The 21,923-nt window shown below is 41.7% G+C and overlaps 2 protein-coding genes across 2 annotated transcripts in view; both read left to right on the forward strand.

Annotated features, from left to right (window-relative positions):
* The window catches only part of EPAS1 (endothelial PAS domain protein 1), a 510,313-nt gene that overhangs the window by 134,997 nt on the left and 353,393 nt on the right, over positions 1-21,923 (forward strand). The window lies entirely within an intron of this gene.
* LOC141140934 (S1 RNA-binding domain-containing protein 1-like) overlaps positions 1-21,923 on the forward strand; it is a gene marked incomplete at its 5' end in the record, with an annotated part of 149,507 nt that overhangs the window by 97,937 nt on the left and 29,647 nt on the right. The window contains 1 exon segment of the mRNA XM_073628488.1: positions 5,508-5,681. Within this exon segment, the coding sequence (XP_073484589.1) occupies positions 5,508-5,681 (174 nt within the window).

Below are 21,923 nucleotides of genomic sequence, written 5' to 3' on the forward strand. Positions count from 1 at the left end.
AAGGCAGTGCTGGAAAATAATGGTGGCCACACAAAATATTGACACTTTGAGCCCAATTTGGACATATTCACTTAGGGGTGTACTCACTTTTGTTGCCAGCTGTTTAGACAATAATGGCTGTGTGTTGAGTTATTTTAAGGGGACAGCAAATGTACACCGTTATACAAGCTGTACACTCACTACTTTACATTGAAGCAAAGCATCATTTCTTCAGTGTTAATGAAATTTAAAGGGGAATTGGGACTTTATATGAGGCAGGTCAAATAGAAAGGATAATAAATACATTGAAGGCCAATGAGTTTATTGTCACACAGAGGGTATAAGATCGAACACAATATGAAATACATTGAAACCACCAATTATGTGAATTAGAGTGAAGTTCAGTTCATAAATACATACAATAAATTGTAAAATTACATAATATTCTAAACAGTTCATGCAATTATAAACTTAAAAACAAAATAGCAGCACATTCCAGTTGCCAATGAAGGAGTATGTACTCTGTGTCGGAAAATAACAATTGTAACAAATATAATGATTATATGCAATGATGATAGACTAATACAGTTTGCATTCTGTCAACGCGTTTCATGTAAACGCACTTCATCAGGAGAAGATGCATCCGTTGGTCTGTAAGAGATATAGATAAACAGATACTGGTGAGTTCTGGTAAGAACCCCAGCATCAAGGGAAGGAGAATAGAAAAGGTCATGATCTGGTTACTTACATGGGACTGGAAATCAGGAGTATGTAATGCTGCAATTAGGGGGATCCGCTAGGGTAAGTCGTCTGTCGCGGGGGCTGAGGAGACTAGACCATGCACGGGGCAGAGGCCCAAACACAAGATCCCCAGGAAGTTAGGTTCTCCATGTGGTGTAAGTGATAATGCCGGGTGAGGCTCCAAGGGAATCTGTGAATAAATGTTATACTGTGAAGAGCTATCTTATGATAATGATGATTTCTTCAGTGTTGTCACATGAAAAGATAATACAATATTTACAAAAATGTGAGGGGTCTAATCACTTTTGTGAGATTCTGTACAACCTTTGACATCAGAAGAGTTTCCCCCTAATATTTAGGGCCTGCAGTAATTATTACAGGCATTGGCTACCTGGTTCTTGACATTTGCCCAGCCCTGGCATCAACCTTAGATTTAATATAGAATATATTTCTACCCATTATTACCACAATAAAAGTAATATATCACTTACACAATAATGTACAGGGCCACATCAGTGTGTGAAATATGTCATCTATATTACATGTAATATTTTTAGAGGCTGTTAAGGGCATTGGCTGAACCAGATTTTTCCAAATACATTGAGTGTAGGCTTTACAGAATATCCTGCTGTTCTAAAGCAGGTTTTATGTATTGTGCTGTACGAATCCGAAAAGAGGCCAGTTTTATTGTGTATATATTACAGTCCTTTACTGTTCACGAAACACATGCTGCTATACATTAGATGTAAGAAGTATAAACACAGGTATGAGATCTGTTCTGCAGAGTCCCCTTATCTCCAATCATCTGAAATACAGAAAGGCAAAACCAGAATGTAATTGCTTCATGTCTTTATAAAAATGTCATACATTCAGATGGTATTTCCATGATTTTCTCTACTGAAGCTCAATTATTAAAGGCACATTTTCCTATATACAGTGGGGCAAATAATTCTTTGATTGCCTGTACATTTTGTATGTTTGCCCACTTACAAAAAAATGAAGGGTATAATTTTTTTTATCATAGGAGTATTTTAAAAGATAAAGAATATTAACCCAAAATGCAGAAAAAACACACCATGCAAATGTTATAATTTGAGTTGCAGTTCAGTGAATAAAATAAGTATTTGATCTCCTACCAACCAACAATAATTCTGTCTCCCGCAGACTGGCTACAGTATGTGCTCATGTGTTACACAGATTAGTCCTGTCAATTTAAGAAGGTGCTCCTAACGACAACTCCTTATGTGTATAAAAGACACCTGTCCACAGAATCTCTTCTATTCAAACCTCACAATCATGGGCAAGACCAATGAGCTTTCAAAGGACATCAGGGACAAGATTGTAGACCTGCACAAGGCTGGAATGGGCTACAAGACCATCAGCAAGAAACTTGGTGAGAAGGAGATAACTGTTGGAGCAATTATTCGCAAATGGAAGAAATACAAAATAACCATCAATTGCCCTCTGTTTGGAGCTCCATGTAGGATTTCGCCTCCATGGGATTAGGATGATTATGGGAAAAGTGAGGTATCAGCCCAGAAGTACACGGGAGGAGCTTGTGAATGATCTCAAGGCAGTTGGGACCACAGCCATCAAACAAACTGTTGGTAACACAATACGCTGCCATGGATTGAAATTTTGCAGTGCCCGCAAGGTCCCCCTCCTCAAGAAGGCACATACACAGGCCCATCTTAAGTTTGTCAATGAACATATAAAATGATTCAGAGAAGGATTGGGAGAAAGTGCTGTGGTCAGATGAAACCAAAATTGAGATCTTTGGCATTAACTCGTCTTGCTGTGTTTGGAGGAAGCAAAAGGCTGACTATGACCCTAAGAACACTATCCCTACATTCAAGCACAAAGGTGAAAACATTATGCTTTGGGACTGTTTCACTGCTAAAGGTACAGGCTGACTTTGCCCCATTGATTGGCCAATGGATGGGGCCATGTATTGTAAAATCTTGGATGAAAACCTTCTTCCCTCAGCCAGAACACAGAAGATGGTTTGTGGATAGGTTTTCCAACATGGCAATGACCCAAAACATACCGCCAAGGCAACAAAGGAGTGACTCAAGAAGAAGCACATTAAGGTCATGGAGTGGCCTAGCCAGTCTCCAGACCTTAATCCTATGGAAATTTTATGGAGGGAGCTGAGACTTTAAGTTGCCAAGCAACAACCAAGAAACCTTAAGGATTTAGAGAAGATCTGTAAAGAAGAGTGGACCAAAATCCCTCCTGAGATGTGTGCAAATCTGTTAACCATCTACAAAAAACGTCTTCTGTGCTTGCCAACCAGGGTTTCTGCACTAAGTACTAAGTTATCATTTCTCTTGCTGATCAAATACGTATTTTACTGAACTGCAATTCAACTTATAATATTTGTATCTGTTTTTTCTGGATTTTTGATTGATGTTCTGTTCCTTTCAAATACCCCTATGATAAAAATTATATACCCTTCATTTCTTTGTAAGTGGGCAAACTTACAAATTCTGCAGGGGATCAAATAATTATTTTCCCCACTATAAGATAGATGTTGGAGATGTCCCTCAGAGAGGCGCACTTTAGTTACATGTAGGAAGGCCCTGCTCTAAAATTTGCCATTACTGGACACACATCCACCTTCTGATAGAGAAAATCTCTGGATATGACACTCTCAATAATACAGCCTAATTTTTTCCCTGCTTATACAGTAGTGCCTCGGATTACGAGCATAATCCATCCCAAAAGCATGCTTGTAATCCTAAGCACTCGTATATCAAAGCGACTTTCTCATAGGAATCGATGGAAACTCCGATAATTTGTTCCAGTGTCACTGCTATTGTATGCAGTACTGCATGTAGCCAGAGGTGGGGGGGGGGCACCGGAGACACTCGGGAACGGAGTGTTTCCGAGTGTCTCAGAGCATCACCGGCACCCCCGCACCTCTGGCTACATGTCGTACTGCACACCCCAGAGGCTTGAATCCTGCTCGTCTTGTGAGACAACACTTGGAAACCGAGTCAGGATTTAAAAAAAAAAAAACAGCTCGATCGCGAAACGTTCATAAACCGCGTTACTAGCATTCCGAGGTTTTACTGTACATTTTTGAATGCTGCCAAAACACTCATCCCCAGCTTATGGATCTCTACCAAGGTACCAGAGATCTCAGGTTGGTTTCGCAAAATTGATCAGGTAGAGGAGATGGATGAATTGGTACATGTAAGCAGAGAAACCATGTCTTCCTATGTTAAAAATTGAACCAGCTGGCTTCTGTTTAAAGATTCTGATGTGAAACTCCACGCCACACCTTATCACTGATATATAAATCAATTGTAAACCATACCCATGAAGCCCTACCTAGCTATGCCTCTAAATGGTCAGTGGAGGTCGGGAAAGACATAACCGAGGCGGAGTTGGGGAAAGCCTTCCTTTTCACAAACAAAACCTCCGTATCATGCTATACACAAGAGAAAAACTATAAATTGTTGTCGAGGTGGTATCGGGTCCCAACTACTCTCAGGATCATGTTCCCATCTAATTCAGACAGATGCTGGAGATGCAACACAATGGAAGGTACTTATATACATATCTGGTGGGAGTGTGATGTTCTTCTTCAATTCTGGACCCAAATTTTTCAGATTTATTCAGACATTTATGACAAACCACTGCTACCATCGCCCTCTATTGCCCTCCTATCCATCCTTCCAGGGACGATCAAATCGCAAAAAAAACGGCCTTTTGAAATTCTTTGTTAGTGCGGGTAGACAACTTATACCCAGACATTGGAAAACCACTACGCCCCCCACCCTAATTGAGTGGGTTGGGGAAGTAAACAATTACATGCTAATGGAGGAAATGCAGGCCAAAGCTCTAGATAAATACGCTAAGTTCTCTTTTATCTGGAGTATCTGGAGGAGTTAGTCTACCTCAGACAAACTCAAACAAAGGCTCTCGGCTAAGAACTCCACCTAGGAGATGTAAAAACCAAATCCATCATACCTTTCCCTTAAAATGAAGACCTCATATTTGGACCGAAGCTCGCTGTCTCACTACCCCTCCCCCCCTCCTCCCCTTCTATTATTTTTCTATTCTATACCTATTTCACTTTCATCTATTCTGTCTCTCCTTTTCTTTCTTTTTTGTGTCTCCAATATATCTCTCTTGATGCAATATAAACATAGGATCTTCTATGTAAATAGAGATCTAAAAACCTGTTACTAACCACACCTTTGAAAACCTATGTATACGTTGGTTATCCCAGACTCCCTGTGTCCAGGGGTGCAGCAGGCTCCCAAATGGGCACCCCCACACAGGGTAGTTAAGGCATATATATCAATATACACCTGTTATACGGTTTTATCGTAACAATATATTTATAATAACCCTTGCACTTATATAAGATTGCACTATTTCAACATTTAAAAGAAATATTTGTTTATTAGAAGACTATATGTCAGGTAACTGGCACTGTTTACACTCCTCCTTTTTTTAATTTTATTTCTTTACCTTTATTATTCTCCTGTTTTTATATGTTTATATACTTGTGAAAACTTCAATAAAAACTCATTGAACCATAAAGATTCTGATGTATACAAACAGTACCAAAACCAGCATTAACCACTGGGAACTGACTCAGCCCCCCCCCGGGCGATGCGGACTTGTGCCCAGGGGACATCTGGCCTTACCATGTACCCTTCCTATTCCACCTTATCTACCGAGCCCTCACCTTTCGTCCTTTCATAATAGTCATATGATGAAAACTCACATCAGAATGGTGGTATGTCTAAAGGATTGTTTTTCTTTCATAGGGACCGAACAGCAGATGAGAACTCCAATCTTTCTGGACCGTGTGCACCAACATCCCACAAGACTGCTCCCAAACAAGGCAAAAAAACTGAAAAATCTGCACTCAACGTTTCTGCCAAGCCAAACCCACTGGATCAGACTTGTATTCATCCTGAGTCATACAACATAGCAGCAAGGTAGGTCAAGTCTTACCGGATCATGTGCACCAACATCCCACACTACTGTACCCAAACAAGGCAAAAAAGCAACAAAATCCACATTCAACATTCCTGCCAAGCCAAACCCACTGGATCAGACATGTATTTATCCCAAGTCTAAACATACAACATAGCAACTGTGAGGGGACGCCTGGCACCCAGCCTGGGTGCTTCCGCCAAACAGTGCCTCCTGCCTTCCAAATCCTTTCGGCTGACCAAGAGCTAATACCAGCCCTTTTATCCCAAGCATCGTACACAAACAAGATGTTGGGATAAGAACCAAAGGAAGGACTATTTATTGAACAGAAATGCAGGTTTTTATACACTTCAAAATTAGGTCAGTCACCACATGTACAGTAAAACCAATATATTTACCCAAAACATCATGCAATGGTTATATAAGGAAGTAGAGTTGACATATGGCTAATCCCACCATGTAGGATCCTCCAAGAGTTAGCCAAATTAGCCAACGGACAGAAACCATAGGTGTCTCAATTAACTCACTTAACAATGGGAATTTACACCAAGGAGGCACACAATGAGGAGACAAACATAATATAAACAGTGATCCCACCCCACCTCAGACTGGCCTGCAACAGCCTACAAGAGTCTATGAGACAAGCTCATACAAAGTTCCAGCAGTCTGGAAAGGTGGAAATAACATATCTTTATATATTTCGTGAGGGATATTGATGAATATTTCTGTCCCAAGTGGAGGGGTTTTTCCAACTCCGTCTGGGGGCCACTATATTCCCTCTGACCATTAACCTGTACAAGATTAATATTACACCTTTCCATCCAATCCTGAAGGGAAGCTTTATTGTCCTTATTCAAAGAATTATTGTAAGTCATGTTCTCAGCGTTCATCGCATTGTCCATCATTATAGAATGATCTGCTCCCTCCATGGGAAATAATCAGTGGGTAGGAGGCTTGCCCCTAGTCCTCTTCAGAAGCCCCTTGCCTGGTTGGGAAGCTCAGTTCAACCTGATGCCAGTTCAATGTTCAGCATCATTTACATTACTGTGGTCTCAGACACAGTTTGCAGCAAACTGTGGCTGGGTGCCCAGTTGTGTGTGGACAGCCGTGGCAAGGAAGCCTGTACATAGCGCTTAGAGCAGCAACAGCTGCCCACCAGTGTTTGGAAGTAATCACACATGGAACCACTACCCTGCAGTTAGGAACAGATGCAAGTAACTTGAGGCCGCTGTCAGCCTGTCCTTACTTTGTACAGTCTTCCCGACCCTCCACTGTCTATGTTAGGGAGATTTTCAAGTTAGGACAGCAGAAAGTAATCAAATCTTGCCAACAGGGACACACACTCAAGCAAAATATTTTCCAGCAGACAATGTAGCACTCTGTCTACAATCTATATAGTAGTGGCAGACCTTAAAGTGTTTCTAAAGGCAGAAGGTTTTTTTTATTTTTTTTTATGCATTCTATGCCTTAAGATAAAAAAAAACCTGTGTGCAGCAGCTCCCCTAATACTTACCTGAGCCACATCTTGATCCAGCAATGTTGCACAAGAGACTCGGCTGTCCGGAGCTTGAGCTTTCCCTCCTATTTGGCTGAGACACAGCAGCGGGCGCCATTGGCTTCCACTGCTGTCAATAAAAGCCAGTGAGCCAAAATGGAGAGATATGGGGTGGGACCGAGCCACCGGTCCATGTCTGAATGGACACACAGAGCAGTGGCTTAGCTCTGGTGCCCCCATAGCAAGCTGCTTGCTATGGGGGCAGGAAGAGAGGGGCCAGGAACGCCGGCGAGGGACCCGAGAAGAGGAGGATTGGGGCTGCTTTGTGCAAAACCACTGCATAGAGCAGGTGAGTATAACATGTTTGTTATTTTTAAACAAAAAGCCAGACTGTAGTATCACTTTAATTGAAAAAAGGCAAACAAATTGATCTTTATCACAGATATTTTATTTACTTGTGGGAATATATTTCTACCATGTTTTAGGGCAATTACAGTGTCACCTTCATCAGTGCTATGGATACATATTATGTAAAAAGTAAAATATCAGATTCAAAATATGAATAATATCTAAAAATACACGTTAAGTTTAGTTTAAACAAAAATACTAGTAATGTAGTAAAATTAGGTGACATTCATTAACCGAGCAAATATGATTTCTTCAACAACCTGATGAACTTCTATTGTGTTTTCTGAGCATCCTCATTGGAGCGATTCTCTTTGCTTCCTATCCTAGTGACAGAAGAAAAGGAAGCAGGCAGATCGCAGTAAAATCCTGACAGAGGTTCCAAGATTCAACTTTTGCAAAAAAAATAACAAATTAAATGCACATATATTAGTAGAATGTGCATTTGTTATTTTTTGATGATGGGTGCAATGCCAGGCTCCTGCAAACTGTTTCCTGCTGTTCTTTGTCTGTACTGAGGTTGGAGGGTTGACGATCTGGAGGAAGTGTCAGTGGATTACAAGTGTGGTGATCACTGCATTTGCGTCCCATTAAAGTATTTGTAAGCACGCTTCTTCAAAGGGGCATTATATTACAGCATATACAATTATATGTCTGAACACAATTTTATTTAACCACTTTACAACCGCATGTATACTGCAGCAGGGTGGCCACTGTGCACCGGATCATGTACCTAGTACGTGTTCTGACACTTTGGGGTCTGGGGCGTGTATGCGCGCCGCAGGTGCACAGCGATTGTGATTAGACACAGCGTGAGCTTATCTGTAGGTACCACAGACTCGATGTCCGCTGGTACCTGCCAATCATTGGGTAGAGAATCAGAATGGCAGTCTGACTATGTAAACAAGACAGATCGCTGTTCTGTCAATAGGTAAGGCATTGATCCTGTGTTCCTGCAAAGCAAGAACATGGAATAATGCCTTCCCCTAGTAAAAGCACCTCCCACACTGTGAGAAAACACTGGTTAGGCACACAGTTAACCCCTTCCCAGCCAGTGTCATTAGTACAGTGACAGTGCATTTTCTTAGCACTAATCACTGTATTAGTGTCACTGGTCCCCAAAAAGTGTCAGTGTCCCGACTGTCCGCTGCAATATCGCAGTCCCACTATAAATTGGCGGTCGTCGCCATTACTAGTAAAAAATATATATATATATATCCCATAAAACTATCGCCTATTTTGTAGACGCTATAATGTTTGCGCAAACCAATCAATAAACACTTATATATTATTTTCAAAATATTTAGCAGAATACATATTGGCCTAAATTAATGAAGAAATTTTTTTTATTTTTATTGGATATGTTTAATAGCAGAAAGTAAAAAATATTGTTTCTTTATTTTTTCAATATTGTCAGTCTTTTTTTTTTTTATATAATGCAAAAAATAAAAACCGCAGAGGTGATCAAATACCACCAAAAGAAAGCTCTATTTGTGGGGAAATAAGGACATGTGGTTAAGTACTACAATTACACTTTCCGTGGTAGCAGAGAATTTCCAGATTTCTGTAAGTTGCTTTAAATTTGACAGCTGCTACGGGGTAGTAGAATCCCCCTCACGTTCTCAGAGAGGGATCTGTTGTAGGGGTGATGAGGTCCACTTGGCACCCTAAATACAGGTGTAACAAGTAATAAAGTGCTGGTAAAGGCTTGTTTTTTTTTGTTTTGTTTTGTTTTTTTTTAAATAACAAACATGTTATACTTCCCACCTCTGTGCAGTTGGTTTTGCACAGAGCAGCCCGGATCCTCCTCATCTCGGGTCCCTCTTTGCTGCTCCTAGCCCCTTCCTCCTTTGAGTGCCCCTTAGCCAGCAGCTTGGTACAGGGGGCACCCAAGCCGAGCTAGAGCTCCATGTATCCATTCAGACACAGAGCCCTGACCTGGCCCCGCCCCTCTCTTCTCTGATTGGCTGACTGAATTTGACAGCCACGGGAGCCAATGGCGCCGCTGCTCTGTCTCAGCCAACCAGGAGGGGTGTATTGGATGGCTGAGAAGATCAAGGACATCGCTGGAGAGAGAGAAGAAGCTCAGGTAGGTAATTAGGGGGTGCTGGGGGGGGCTGCTACACACAGAAGGTTTTTTATCTTAACCACTTGACAACTGGGCACTTAAACCCCCCTCGTGACCAGACCAATTTTCAGCTTTCAGTACTCTCACACTTTGAATGACAATTACTCAGTCATGTAATACTGTACCCAAATGAATTTTTTGTCCTTTTTTTCATACAAATAGAGCTTTCTTTTGGTGGTATTTGATCACCTCTGGGTTTTTTATTTTTTGCGCTATAAATGAAAAAAGACCGCAAATTTTGAAAAAAAAACGCATTTTTCTTAGTTTCTGTGATAAAATTTTGCAAATTAGTAATTTTGCTTCATAAATTTTGGCCACAATTTATACTGCTACATATCTTTGGTAAAAATAACCCAAATTAGTGGATATTATTTGGTCTTTGTGAAAGTTAGAGAGTCTACAAGTTATGGTGCAAATCATAAAAAATTGATCACACCTGATGTACTGACGGCCTATCTCATTTCTTGCGACCCGAACAAGTCAGGAAAGTACAAATACCCCCCAAATGACCCCTTTTTTGAAAGTATACAATCCAAGGTATTTAGTAAGATGCATGTTGAGGTTTTTGATGTTGTCATTTTTTCCCACAATTCTTTGCAAAATGAAGATTTTTTTTTTTTTCCCCCACAAAATTGTCATTGTAATGGTTATTTCTCTCACATGCCATGTATATACCACAAATGACGCCCCAAAATACATTCTGCTACTCCTCCTGAGTATTACGATACCACATGTGTGGGACTTTTTCGCAGCCTGGCCACATAGAGAGCCCCAACATGCATGGAGCGCCATCAGGTGTTCTAGGAGCATAAATTACACATCTAATTTGTTGACTACCTATTACACTTTTGAAGGCCCTGGAGAACCAGGACAATGACATGTGACACTGACGTGGCACTGATGACAAGTGGCACTGATGACAGATGGCACTGATACCTGGCACTGACACTGATGTGGCACTGATGACAAATGACACTAATACATGGCACTGATGACAGATAGCACTAATGACAGATGGCACTAATACGTGGCACTGACAGATGGCACTAATACGTGGCACTGACAGATGGCACTAATACGTGGCACTGATGACACGTGACACTGATGACAGATGGCACTAATATGTGGCACTGATGACATGTGGCGCTGATGACAAATGGCACTGATATGTGGCACTGATGACACGTGGCACTGATGAAAGATGGCACTAATACATGGCACTGATGACAGATGGCACTAATACGTGGCCCTGATGACAGATGGCACTAATACGTGGCACTGATGACACTGATGACAGATGGCACTGATACGTGGCACTGATGACACTGATGACAGATGGCACTGATACGTGGCACTGATGACAGGTGGCACTGATGACACGTGACACTGATGACAGATGGCACGTGACACTGACAGATGGCACTGATGACAGATGGCACTATGTGGCACTGATGACAGATGGCACTTATACGTGGCAGTGGGGACAGATGGCAGGGACAGATGGCAGGGGCAGATGGCAGGGGCAGATGGCAGGGGCAGATGGCAGGGCAGATGGCAGGGACCGTTAACAGCGGGACACCTTTTTTTCCTTTTTTTTTTTTTCTTTTACACTTACCGCCGCAGCGGTTCCGCTCTCCCTCCTCACACGCTGTCTCTGTGTGAGGAGGGAGAGCCGGCGATGAGAGAGGATCTCATATGTTTACATATGAGATCCTCTCTCATTGGCACCGCCGATCGCACTGTAAACGGCCGCTGTCATTGGCCGTTTACGGTGATCTGTGACTGGCTGTGTCTGAGGGACACGGCCAGCACAAAACTCCCGCGATGCGCGCCCGCGGGAGCGCGCAATGCGGAAGTAAATAGGAGGACGTCCAGGGACGCCCTCCCGGCAATTGAAGTCCGCGCTGTAGCCGTCTTTCGGCTATAGCGCGGACGCCTAGTGGTTAATGCATAGAATGCATTAAGATAAAAAAACCTTCTTCCTTTACAACTGCTTTTTTTTTTTTTTTTTGTTTAAAAATGGCAAACATGTTATACTTGCCTCCTCCGTGCAATTGGTTTTGCACAGAGCAGCCTGTTGGGGTTAGGGGGGTAGGGTTAGGGGGGTAGGGTTAGGGTTGGGGTTTCCACTTTAAGAACAAGGTTAGGACTCAGAGATTGGAATAGGGACCTCCTCCAAAAGGTCAGCAGGTGTGTCCTCAGAGGTCAAGAGGCATGGCTGACCCACCCCCACCAAACTGTTCTGCCTACCCCAACTAAGTCGGGGAATGAACAAGTCGGGGAAAGGGACCCGACCCCTCTTCCGCCGCAGATAAAAGTAATCTTGCTCCGCAGAGACCACTTTTATCAGAAACCGGACCGCTCACTGAAGAAGAGGATTACCCGGGTTATGGTAGCTAGCTGCTTCCATAACAACAATATCCCTCTTCAAAGTGCCGACGTATATCAGCATGAGCCGGTCCGGAAGTTGTTAAGAGCTATGGGCGTAAGTGACATTTTGACGTCGCTTCTGCCCTGTAATGGTATGAAGCAGGGTGGGGGCCATCTTCCCCTCGGCAGCCAGCCAAGCAGGGAAAAGGACTAGATCGCATCCGCCGCTGCCGGCGTCTCCGGTAAGCTGCGGAGGGCACCAGAGCACAGCGCGGGGGGGCCCTCTCCTGCCACCGATAAAAGTGATCTTGCGGTGAATCCGCCACTGAGACCACTTTTATCTGAAAGTGGACTGCCCACTGAAGAAGCAGGCTGGTCGATAAGTTAAGCCGGGAATTTCTTTGGTTTTGTTTTGCATCCAGTAAAAATAACTCCCTCTGTCAAAGCTGCTAGTGCAGGTATGAGCCGATACCGGACCACTCCACCGATACTTCGGGGTTACCGCATCTGCTGCAGCATGTGACGTCACGTCCAGTTGCTGTACAGCTACACATTGTTGATATTTCCATGGTGGCCAGTGGGGTTCTTGTGAATGGGATGCTTGTAAATGTTGAAGATAAAAGAAAGAAAAGAAAGGGCGCACCAACCTAGTGCATTATCATTTGGATATAAATTTATTAAAAAAGATAAAAACACCTACTTATAAAACATTAGTAACGTTTTAGCAATAAATGGTCATCAGATAGCAGCATTCAGTCAGAGATGAGCAATTCACCAGGGATCACGGAGGAGGCCACGGGGATCACTGCCACTGACGCGTTTCGAGGGGTAAGTCCCCCCTTCTTCAGGGCACAGCTTGTAAATGTTGCACAGATGTTGCATATGTACAACGTATAGATAACTTCTTATGTAGGGTCTTGCTTCAGCTCTACAAATCTTTTTTTTCATTTGAGCTAGAGTAACAGGGGGTTAGAACCCTTAGGCCTCATGCGCACTGGATGCCAGTAGTGTTAGCTGTTGAAAGCTGTAAAATGAGTTTTTGCAGTAGCATTTTTCAGCGTTTTCTATCATGTGTTTAGTTTTTTTCAGCAAAACTATACTCCCACAAAAGCTTATGGCTCAAAAACGCTCATAAACGGCGAATAGCCACGTTTTTCAGTGTGGTTTTTTTTTTTCAGAGTCGTATTAGTTTTACAGCTGAAAAACTCCTCTTTATACTCACTAGTTCAACCCCTGCCAAAAAATGCTGATAACAGCCTATGTGTGCATGGAAAAAAAAATGCCTGAAGCCAAAAACATCCAGTGTGCATGAGGCCTTATAATTTTTTTTTTTGTCTTTTGTATCTCATTTCCTGTCCCATATCCAAAATAAAACGTGAGAAGAAATTCCTCCAGAACTAATGTTGGAAGATTTCCCCTCTATTCCTGTTCTGGTGAAAACCCAAAATTGGGGATTTTCTTTCACTTGCACTCTCAATGATAATGGGGGCCATAGACAGCAATAAAAACCTTACAAGTGTTCTCATACCTCTATATTCTATCCAAAACTAAAAAAAAAAAAAAAAGCTTGCCTTTAGTTATAGTTTAAAGAGGAAGTAAATCCTGATGGGTTTTACTTCCTCTTTTGCTCCCTGCAAAGCCTGCAAATTAAAAGCATAATGGGCTAGTATGCATCACATACTAACCCATTATGTGACACCTGCAAACGAAGGCCGCGCTGTCCCCTTTGCAGGCTGCGTCCATCTTCGCCCCTCTTCCTTCCGGGGGCCGGGGACTCCGGCTCTGTGACTGGCCAGAGCCACGTGACGTCACTCCCGCGGGAGCCGTCAGTAACGGCACACACTGGGGGAAGAAACAGCTCAGCGGTCCGTTTCTTCACAGCGCATGCGCTGATGACATCGGCGGACTACAAGTGAAATATCTCCTAAACGGTGCACATTTAGGAGATATTTCCACTACCTATAGGTAAGCCATATTCTAGGCTTACCTATAGGTAAAACTCACAGAAAAGGGTTTATAACCACTAAGGCCCCTTTCATACTTGTGCGACTTCAAAGTCATGCGATTTTACCGCGATTTTGTGGCCGTGATTTTGCGACGATTTGGGAGCAGTACTACTTTGTACGACTTTGCCACAACTTTGGCATTAACAAATGAAAACATACATGGTGTGAGGCTTGTGCTTACAAAGTCGTACTGAAATTGTGTCTATATTATTCAGGTACGATTTGCATGCTACTTGAGGGTTTAACATTGAGGTCTAAAAACATTAACTCGCATGGAAGTTGGACAAAAGTAGTGCAAGGACTACTGTGAAGTCGGCACGACTTAAAGTCTTGCCAACATGAATGCTAGTCATTGAAAATCATGGAGAATGACTTGTCATACGATTTTGCAGTACAAAATTGTGGGAGAAGTCGTATAAGTGTGAAAGGGGACTTCAGCCCCGGACCATTTGGCTGGCAAAAGACCAGAGCACTTTTTGCGATTCGGCACTGTGTCGCTTTAACTGACAATTGCGCAGTCGTGCGACGTGGCTCCCAAACAAAATCAACGTCCTTTTTTCCCCACAAATAGAGCTTTCTTTTGGTGGTATTTGATCACCTCTGTGGTTTTTATTTGCGCTATAAACAAAAAAATTTTTGACTATTTTGAAAAAAACGCATTATGTTTTACTTTTTGCTATAATAAATATCCCCAAAAAATATATAAACAAACACTTTTTTTTCCCTCAGTTTAGACCGATACGTATTCTTCTACATATTTTTGATTAAAAAAAATCGCAATAAGTGTTTATTGATTGGTTTGCGCAAAAGTTATAGCATCTACAAAATAGGGGATAGTTTTATGGCATTTTTATTAATAATTTTTTTTTTTTTACTAGTAATGGTGGCGATCTGCGATTTTTATCATGACTGCGACATTATGGCGCACAGATCTGACACTTTTATCGCTATTTTGGGACCATTCACATTTATACAGCGATCAGTGCAATTAAAAATGCATTGATTACTGTATAAATGTGACTGGCAGTGAAGGGGGTTAACCACTAGGGGGCAGTGAAGGGGTTAAGTGTGTCCTAGGGAGTGATTCTAACTGTGGGGGGGAGGGGCTACGTGTGACACGACACTGATCACCGCTCCTGATTACAGGGAGCTGTCATCAGTGTCCTGTCACTAAGCAGAACGGGGGAAGTGCTTGTTTACATCAGCATTTCCCCGTTCTTCTCCGTGAGACGATCGCGGGTATCCCCACAGACCCGCAATCACACTCACGGAGCTCGCGAGCCCGCAAACCGCTTCCTAAAGGGCAACGTACAGGTACGTTAATATGCCTGTACGTGCCCTTCTACCAACGTTTATCGGCGTGAGCTGCTTGGCAAGCGCTTAACGTGCACTTATCTGTTCACAGAGAAACGATACAAATTTCACACATCAACTTAGTTATCAGCATTTGTAAATGTTACAATTGGGAGTTCCATTTCGTGTTTATCTCCATGTTCAGAGCAGCTGTCGGCGTATCTGTAAATGAGATGCCGTGTTGCAGGCTCGATAACTCAAACTTGTTTTTCTCCCTTTCATTGTCATGTTATATTTCTGTGTTTTTAATTGTGCACTAATAGCTCATACATATTTAACACTGCATAACAGCATATAATGATTTTTGTTTTGTTTTGCAAGAGCTAATGTTGCACCGCCATTAATCTCGGGGTATTGGAACAGAATGTAATGGGGTATCACATTGCAGAGCTGTAACACATGATACTGTTTACTCCCGAGTCGGGTTACATGAACGTACCTTTCAGTGCTCAGGATAACCGCACACGGATGTCTAATGTTAACCCTTTTTTGCTGCAGCATTTAAAATGTATGGAACAATGATGGATAGAAATAGGACAGCCCTTAGAAGCAATCCACCTCTGTGGAGAGTGAAGTTTAAAGGGTAACTTCACTTTCGTAGGAAAAAAAAAAGCATATACCAGTGGTTATATAAGAAAAATATTTCAATATATGAACATCAATACAAACACTCAAAACATATAAAATGTAATATTAGGTGCACACATCCAGTATACATTTAAATCACAATTTCCCATGCGTGTGCTAAAATAGCATGTATCATCTTAACCGCCCCCCTCAACCCGCGCTATAGACGAATGACGGCTGCAGCATGGTCACACATTTCCGGGAGGGTATCTATTGATGTCCTTCGGAGAGCCGGGTAAAGGGCCAGTCACAGGGGCCCTTTACCATGTGATCAGCTGTGTCCAATCACAGCTGATCATAGTGTAAACAGGGTTTGCTGGTTATCATCGGTCCTCTCCTTACACCGAAGTAAGCAAGAAGGGGGCTTCCATCATGACAAATGTAGAGTGTGGTGGTCCCATCCCTAACATAGTAGACCACAGAAAAGAGTGCCCCCCTTGAAATGGGACTTTAATAGACCACCAACTCTTAAGCTAAAAAATATATTTTAATAGTAGACTTTAAAAAGACGTAGATATGTGTGTGTATGACATACAAAGGTACAAAAAATACATTCCATACAAAATCAGAACAAAAAAATATACAGATAATACTGAATGTACTCTCCTAATCTTAGGAGAGTACATTCAGTATTATTATCTGTATATTTTTTTGTTCTGATTTTGTATGGAATGTATTTTTTGTACCTTTGTATGTCATACACACACATATCTACGTCTTTTTAAAGTCTACTATTAAAATATATTTTTTAGCTTAAGAGTTGGTGGTCTATTAAAGTCCCATTTCAAGGGGGGCATTCTTTTCTGTGGTCTCCTTACACCGACAGCGCCTGAGGAGAGACGGTAAGCGGCAATTCACGCAGGACATCTACAATGATAATCAGGGCATTGATCATCAGTGCAACCCCATCAATACTGCCTTTCAATGCCCATCAGTGATGCCTGTCGGTGTCCATCAGTGCAGCCTCATCAGCGCACATCAGTGAAGAAGAAAATTTACTTATTTACCAAATTTTATAACCAACTAAAACTTTTTTATTTTATTTTTTTTCAAAATTTGCAGTCTTTTTTTGTTTAGCAAAAAATACAAAACCCAGCGGTGATTAAATACCACCAAAAGAAAGCTCTATCTGTCTCAAAAAAATGATAAAAATTTAGTTTGGGTACGGGGTAGCATAAGCGAGCAATTATCTTTCAAAATGTGACAGCGCTGAAAGCTGAAAATTGGCCTGGGCAGGAAGGGGGTAAAAGTGCCCTGTAGACAAGTTGTTAAAAAAAAGTGTTTATCCACGTGTGCAACAAAGTCCCATAAATATATTAGAAATAGTCCATAGTAGCTGTATTCAAAAACCAAGAGTCTCCACTTCTTCCATTTAGAAGTTCCAGTGCAGCACTTCAATCAAATGAACGTGTCCCCCACAGTGTTTCAGATGTGCCTTCCCCTTAAAATAGGGCCTATACGCTAATATTGGTCACCAGCGCGTTCCCCACAGCCTCAGCGGTATAGATATAGGTGCAAGGACGTTCCGTTCTTCCTCCAGTTCTTCAGGATTAGTATCCCTTTAAAAGGCCAGTTCATTTTTCTCTGGTACGCTTGGTACACTCACTCACTCTCATGTTCAGGCCAGCTATATACTACATATATATATATATACTTTATACTACATTCAAGAGGTGCTCTCCATTGTGTAGTACATCTTTTTGTTTATTAAAAAGAAAATTACTCAATGAAATAAAATTGCACGTGATAATTCTCCTACAATCCCAGGGGGCACAGTATCAGCACTTTTTCGAGTCTAAGTGATGACGTCATCTGTCTCCGCCCTTACGTGTTGCGTCACTTGTCACATGATTTTATCAGAGTGTACAGAAGGCCCCCAGAAATATAATTTCATGTGTCTGTGTAAAACTCTGCACTAAGATACATGTCAGGTTTTTAGGCGTCATCTGCAACAAAAACGCCATTTTTGGTGAGATACTACCTAAGAGTTAGTCACTTCTATAGAGATGCAGACACTGCAAATTTTCTCATCAGAACCCTGAAAGTGCATCAGCTGCTTGTAATAAATTATCCACTCCCATTCAGAATTAGTTCTGCACAAGGCAGGATAAAGAGCAGAAACTGTTAGGAATCTGCAACAAAGTGTGTTAAAATCCATAGATCACCCAGATGGGTTTTTTTCTTTTTCTTAACAAAAGTGAAGTTTCTCTTTAAATTAAGTAAATCTTTCATGAGAGAAATATATACTAAATGATTACTTTTCTTACTACAAATGTTAGTTGCCTGGCTATTATGATTAAAGTGTATGCAGACTCCTACAATGAACTTCTTTTTTTTTGCTCCCTTCGATCTGTTAAGTAATAAATATACCATTGATAACGTTTTGTTATATCTTTTTGATATGTAAAAAACATACTTGCCAGAAATCCAGAGAGCTGATAATTTTGTGTGCTATCTGCCTCTGCTGCGCTTTATATTATTCCCAGTTCTCTCTGGGGACTACCAAACACCTCCCTTCTGTTAGGCTTCTTTCACATGGGCAGCCAGGAGGCAATAAAAACAGGAGGTTGATCTGTATTTTTACTGACCACTACAAGCAGACAATAATCGATTGAGTACACATTGCCTCAGCCACAGTGCTTTGTAACTTGACATGCCTTGTTTGGCAGGTGTCCCCACCTGTCATCTCTCCCATGTAAATGAATAGTACTGCGAAGCAACCATGACACAAACATTCGGCTCACAGGTGCAGCACAATCCCGCAATGCAAAAATACCGTTCGGCAGGGAAAAAAATGGCCTGCATTACCTCCTTTAACCATCCTCTGAAACGTGATACATCACAGATCACTTTTCAAATAAACACTGCTACTAGTGTATTAGAAGATTGATTTGATTGAAGACCCAAGCAAATGTGACAGTTGGCAATTCCGGCATTCCAGGAATGGAACTGTTTTTTGAAACCGTTAAATGTGTTTAGTTCTGCTTTATGATTTACTGCTGTTCAGGGGCTCTGGGCTTCAACAAAATGGCAGCCTCCAGCAAGAAGAAATAGGAGCAACGCTAAAGGCAATTTATAGCACAGACTAATTTTAGTAGCATAAATATTAATGTGGCATGTATGTTCCTTCCTAAAGAACATTATTTATTATCATGTTGTTATGGGTAAAGTTCTACTTTAACATACAACGTGAAGCAATTCCCAACTTATGAAATACAAAACAAAATCTTTATTCTGCCACCAATGCAGATAATCTATTATGAATATAGTTAAAAAAAAAAGTGCTTAAAAATTCTCTCAAAGAAATAAGTCCCAAAAGGCCAAAATTCTTCACTATGCCAAGAAGTGATCATCTCCTCCCATTTATAATCCACACGTGAATACACACAGTGATTAGTTAAACTCTAAAAACTCAAAAGAGAATATGTGACCCCTTTTCTCAAAAGAAAGTCAACAAATGCTTACTATAAACTCCATGCAATGCTGGAGCTCTGTTGCTTTATTGTTCATTCAGCAGACGGAGGTTGAGTATTATTATTATACAGGATTTATATAGCACCAACAATTTGCGCAGAGCTTTACAACGTGAGGGCAAACAGTACAGTTACAATACAATTCAATACAGGAGGAATCAGAGGGCCCTGGTCATTAGAGCTTACAATCAAAAAGGGGAGGGTGATACACAAGGTAATAACTGATGGAAAAAAATAAAAGCACAGTTTTTAGGTGGAGGCAGGTTGAAGAGAAGTTTTCAGGGATTGCCCAAAAGTGGTTAGATTAGGAGTTAATCTGACAGATTGTGGTAGGGAATTCCAGATGATGGGAGAGGTTTGGGAAAAGTCCTGGATGTGACAAGAACAGAGGAGGAGGTCTTGGGAGGAACGAAGAGAAGGATTTGGTTGGTATTTTAAGACTAGGTTAGTGATGTAGCGGGCGGAGGGGGGTGAATGGCTTTATAAGTTATTGGTATTTTGAATTTAATTTGTTGGGTGAGCTGAAGCCAGTGGAAGGATTGGCCGACACTGAAAGGTTGGTAAGGTGGATGAGTCTGTAATCAGCATTCATGATGGACTGAAGGGGGGATAGCCAATGTAAAGGTAATCCAATGAGGAGGGAGTTGCAGTAGTCGAGGTGAGAGATAACCTGGGAGTGAATTAGGACCTTTGTGGTGTTATTGATTAGGAAGGGGCGTATTTAGGAGATGTTGAGGTGCCAAGTTTGGACATTGGACGCGGGGCCGAAGGAAGAGTTCAGGATTACACCTAGCACCTTGGCATGCGGGGGGGGTGGGTTGATGGTTGTGCCATTGATCTTGACAGAGAAGTCAGGGGAAGGGGCATGTGGTAAGTAACCAAAGTGAAGTGGAGAAAAGTAGGGCCAGTCTTCTGGCTATACTGTATGGCAGAGATATGAAATTCACAGGAACCAAATTGCAAACCCTGTGGCAAGGGAAACAGTCATCATATACATTTTTACCCATTTAACTAGGTCTATACATTGCAGTTAGTGCATTGTTCAAACCCTAAATAAGGTCCTGTTCACACCAGGAGTTAGTGGGTCTGCGCTGGCCGCCAAGGCAAGGCAAAATGCCTAGTTTCCAACAGGCTAGTTGATGGTATGTGTGGCATGCCATACTTTTTTTTTCTCAATATGGTGCGACAGAAAGTACTACATCACACCACGCTGCCGCCAGTAGAACTTAAAGTGGTTGTAAACCCTCTCCTACACCCAGTGAAGTGAACAGCTTCAGTTGATACACAGAGATGAAACAAATCCTCCTACATAAGTTTTACTTGCATATCTGCTGTCTTCCCCTTCCTACACCCTTTGGAAAGTGCAGATCATGTTAAAAATCTTTCTTCCTCTTTCAGCAGTGGGTGCGGAGTCGGAGCATACACTGTGTGAGAGCTGATTGGAGGAAAGGCACCCCCCTCCACATAGGCAGAGGAATGATGAAACTTGCAGAGCTCTATTGTGAATCGACAAGCTCTCTGCTTATCTATCTATAAGCTCCCTCCCCGACACAAATTTCAGCTGCTGTTATCTCCTGTGTCGGAGAGCTTCTCAGAAGCGACACATGCTGATAACAGAGGAACAGAGCGCCAGAGAGAAAAGACGCTTAGAGCTTTAGAGAGAGATAAGTAAACACTACAGGTATATGTGCTTAGGTCAAATTTCATGAATGGGGTTTACAACTACTTTAATGAACTTAATGAATTTTTCTTCATTCAACATGTTCGCATAAAGGAAAAGCATTGGCACGGCTGTCATTCTACCGCACATTAGCGCAGCTACTGGTGTGAACGGGCCCTAAAACCTTTTTCTAGTCCCCTCTATGTGAACTAAAATTGATATTTAAACAACTATCTTTTTTTTTTTTTTTTGTATAATCCACTCACCTTGAACTGCATCATTTAACTTCCTTCTTAGCAATGACTTTTAAAAATAGAGACAATCAATACAATGCATTATCACTAAAGCATAACACTGTGCTCTGTATTGATTGCTCTCCTGTCTTCAGCTTTATCCCGGGCATCCTCAATCCGTGTTTAAACAGAAACTGGATATGCTATCTCCAGCCCGATTAAGTACTTCAAAGTCTGGTAACAAGCAAGGCTTGGCAGTCCTACATCCTGTTTTAAACCGGCCAGTCCTGTTGGTAGTAATTTTGTAATCGATAGGCCTGTATTAGGCTGCTTTCCCCTGTTGAAAAATATGACCCTGTTTGAAGGTGGATAATCATGTTAGGTAAACACTGTGTCCGGTTTTAAAACTGGCATTTAATAAAGCAAAGTAGGGTTTTCAAAGGCTTACCCCGGTGTTTTTACTCCTGATGTGTAAAGCTATTTTAAGGACATTC

The sequence above is a fragment of the Aquarana catesbeiana genome, linkage group LG04 (genome assembly GCF_042186555.1).
Source record: "Aquarana catesbeiana isolate 2022-GZ linkage group LG04, ASM4218655v1, whole genome shotgun sequence".
Lineage (NCBI taxonomy): Eukaryota > Metazoa > Chordata > Amphibia > Anura > Ranidae > Aquarana > Aquarana catesbeiana.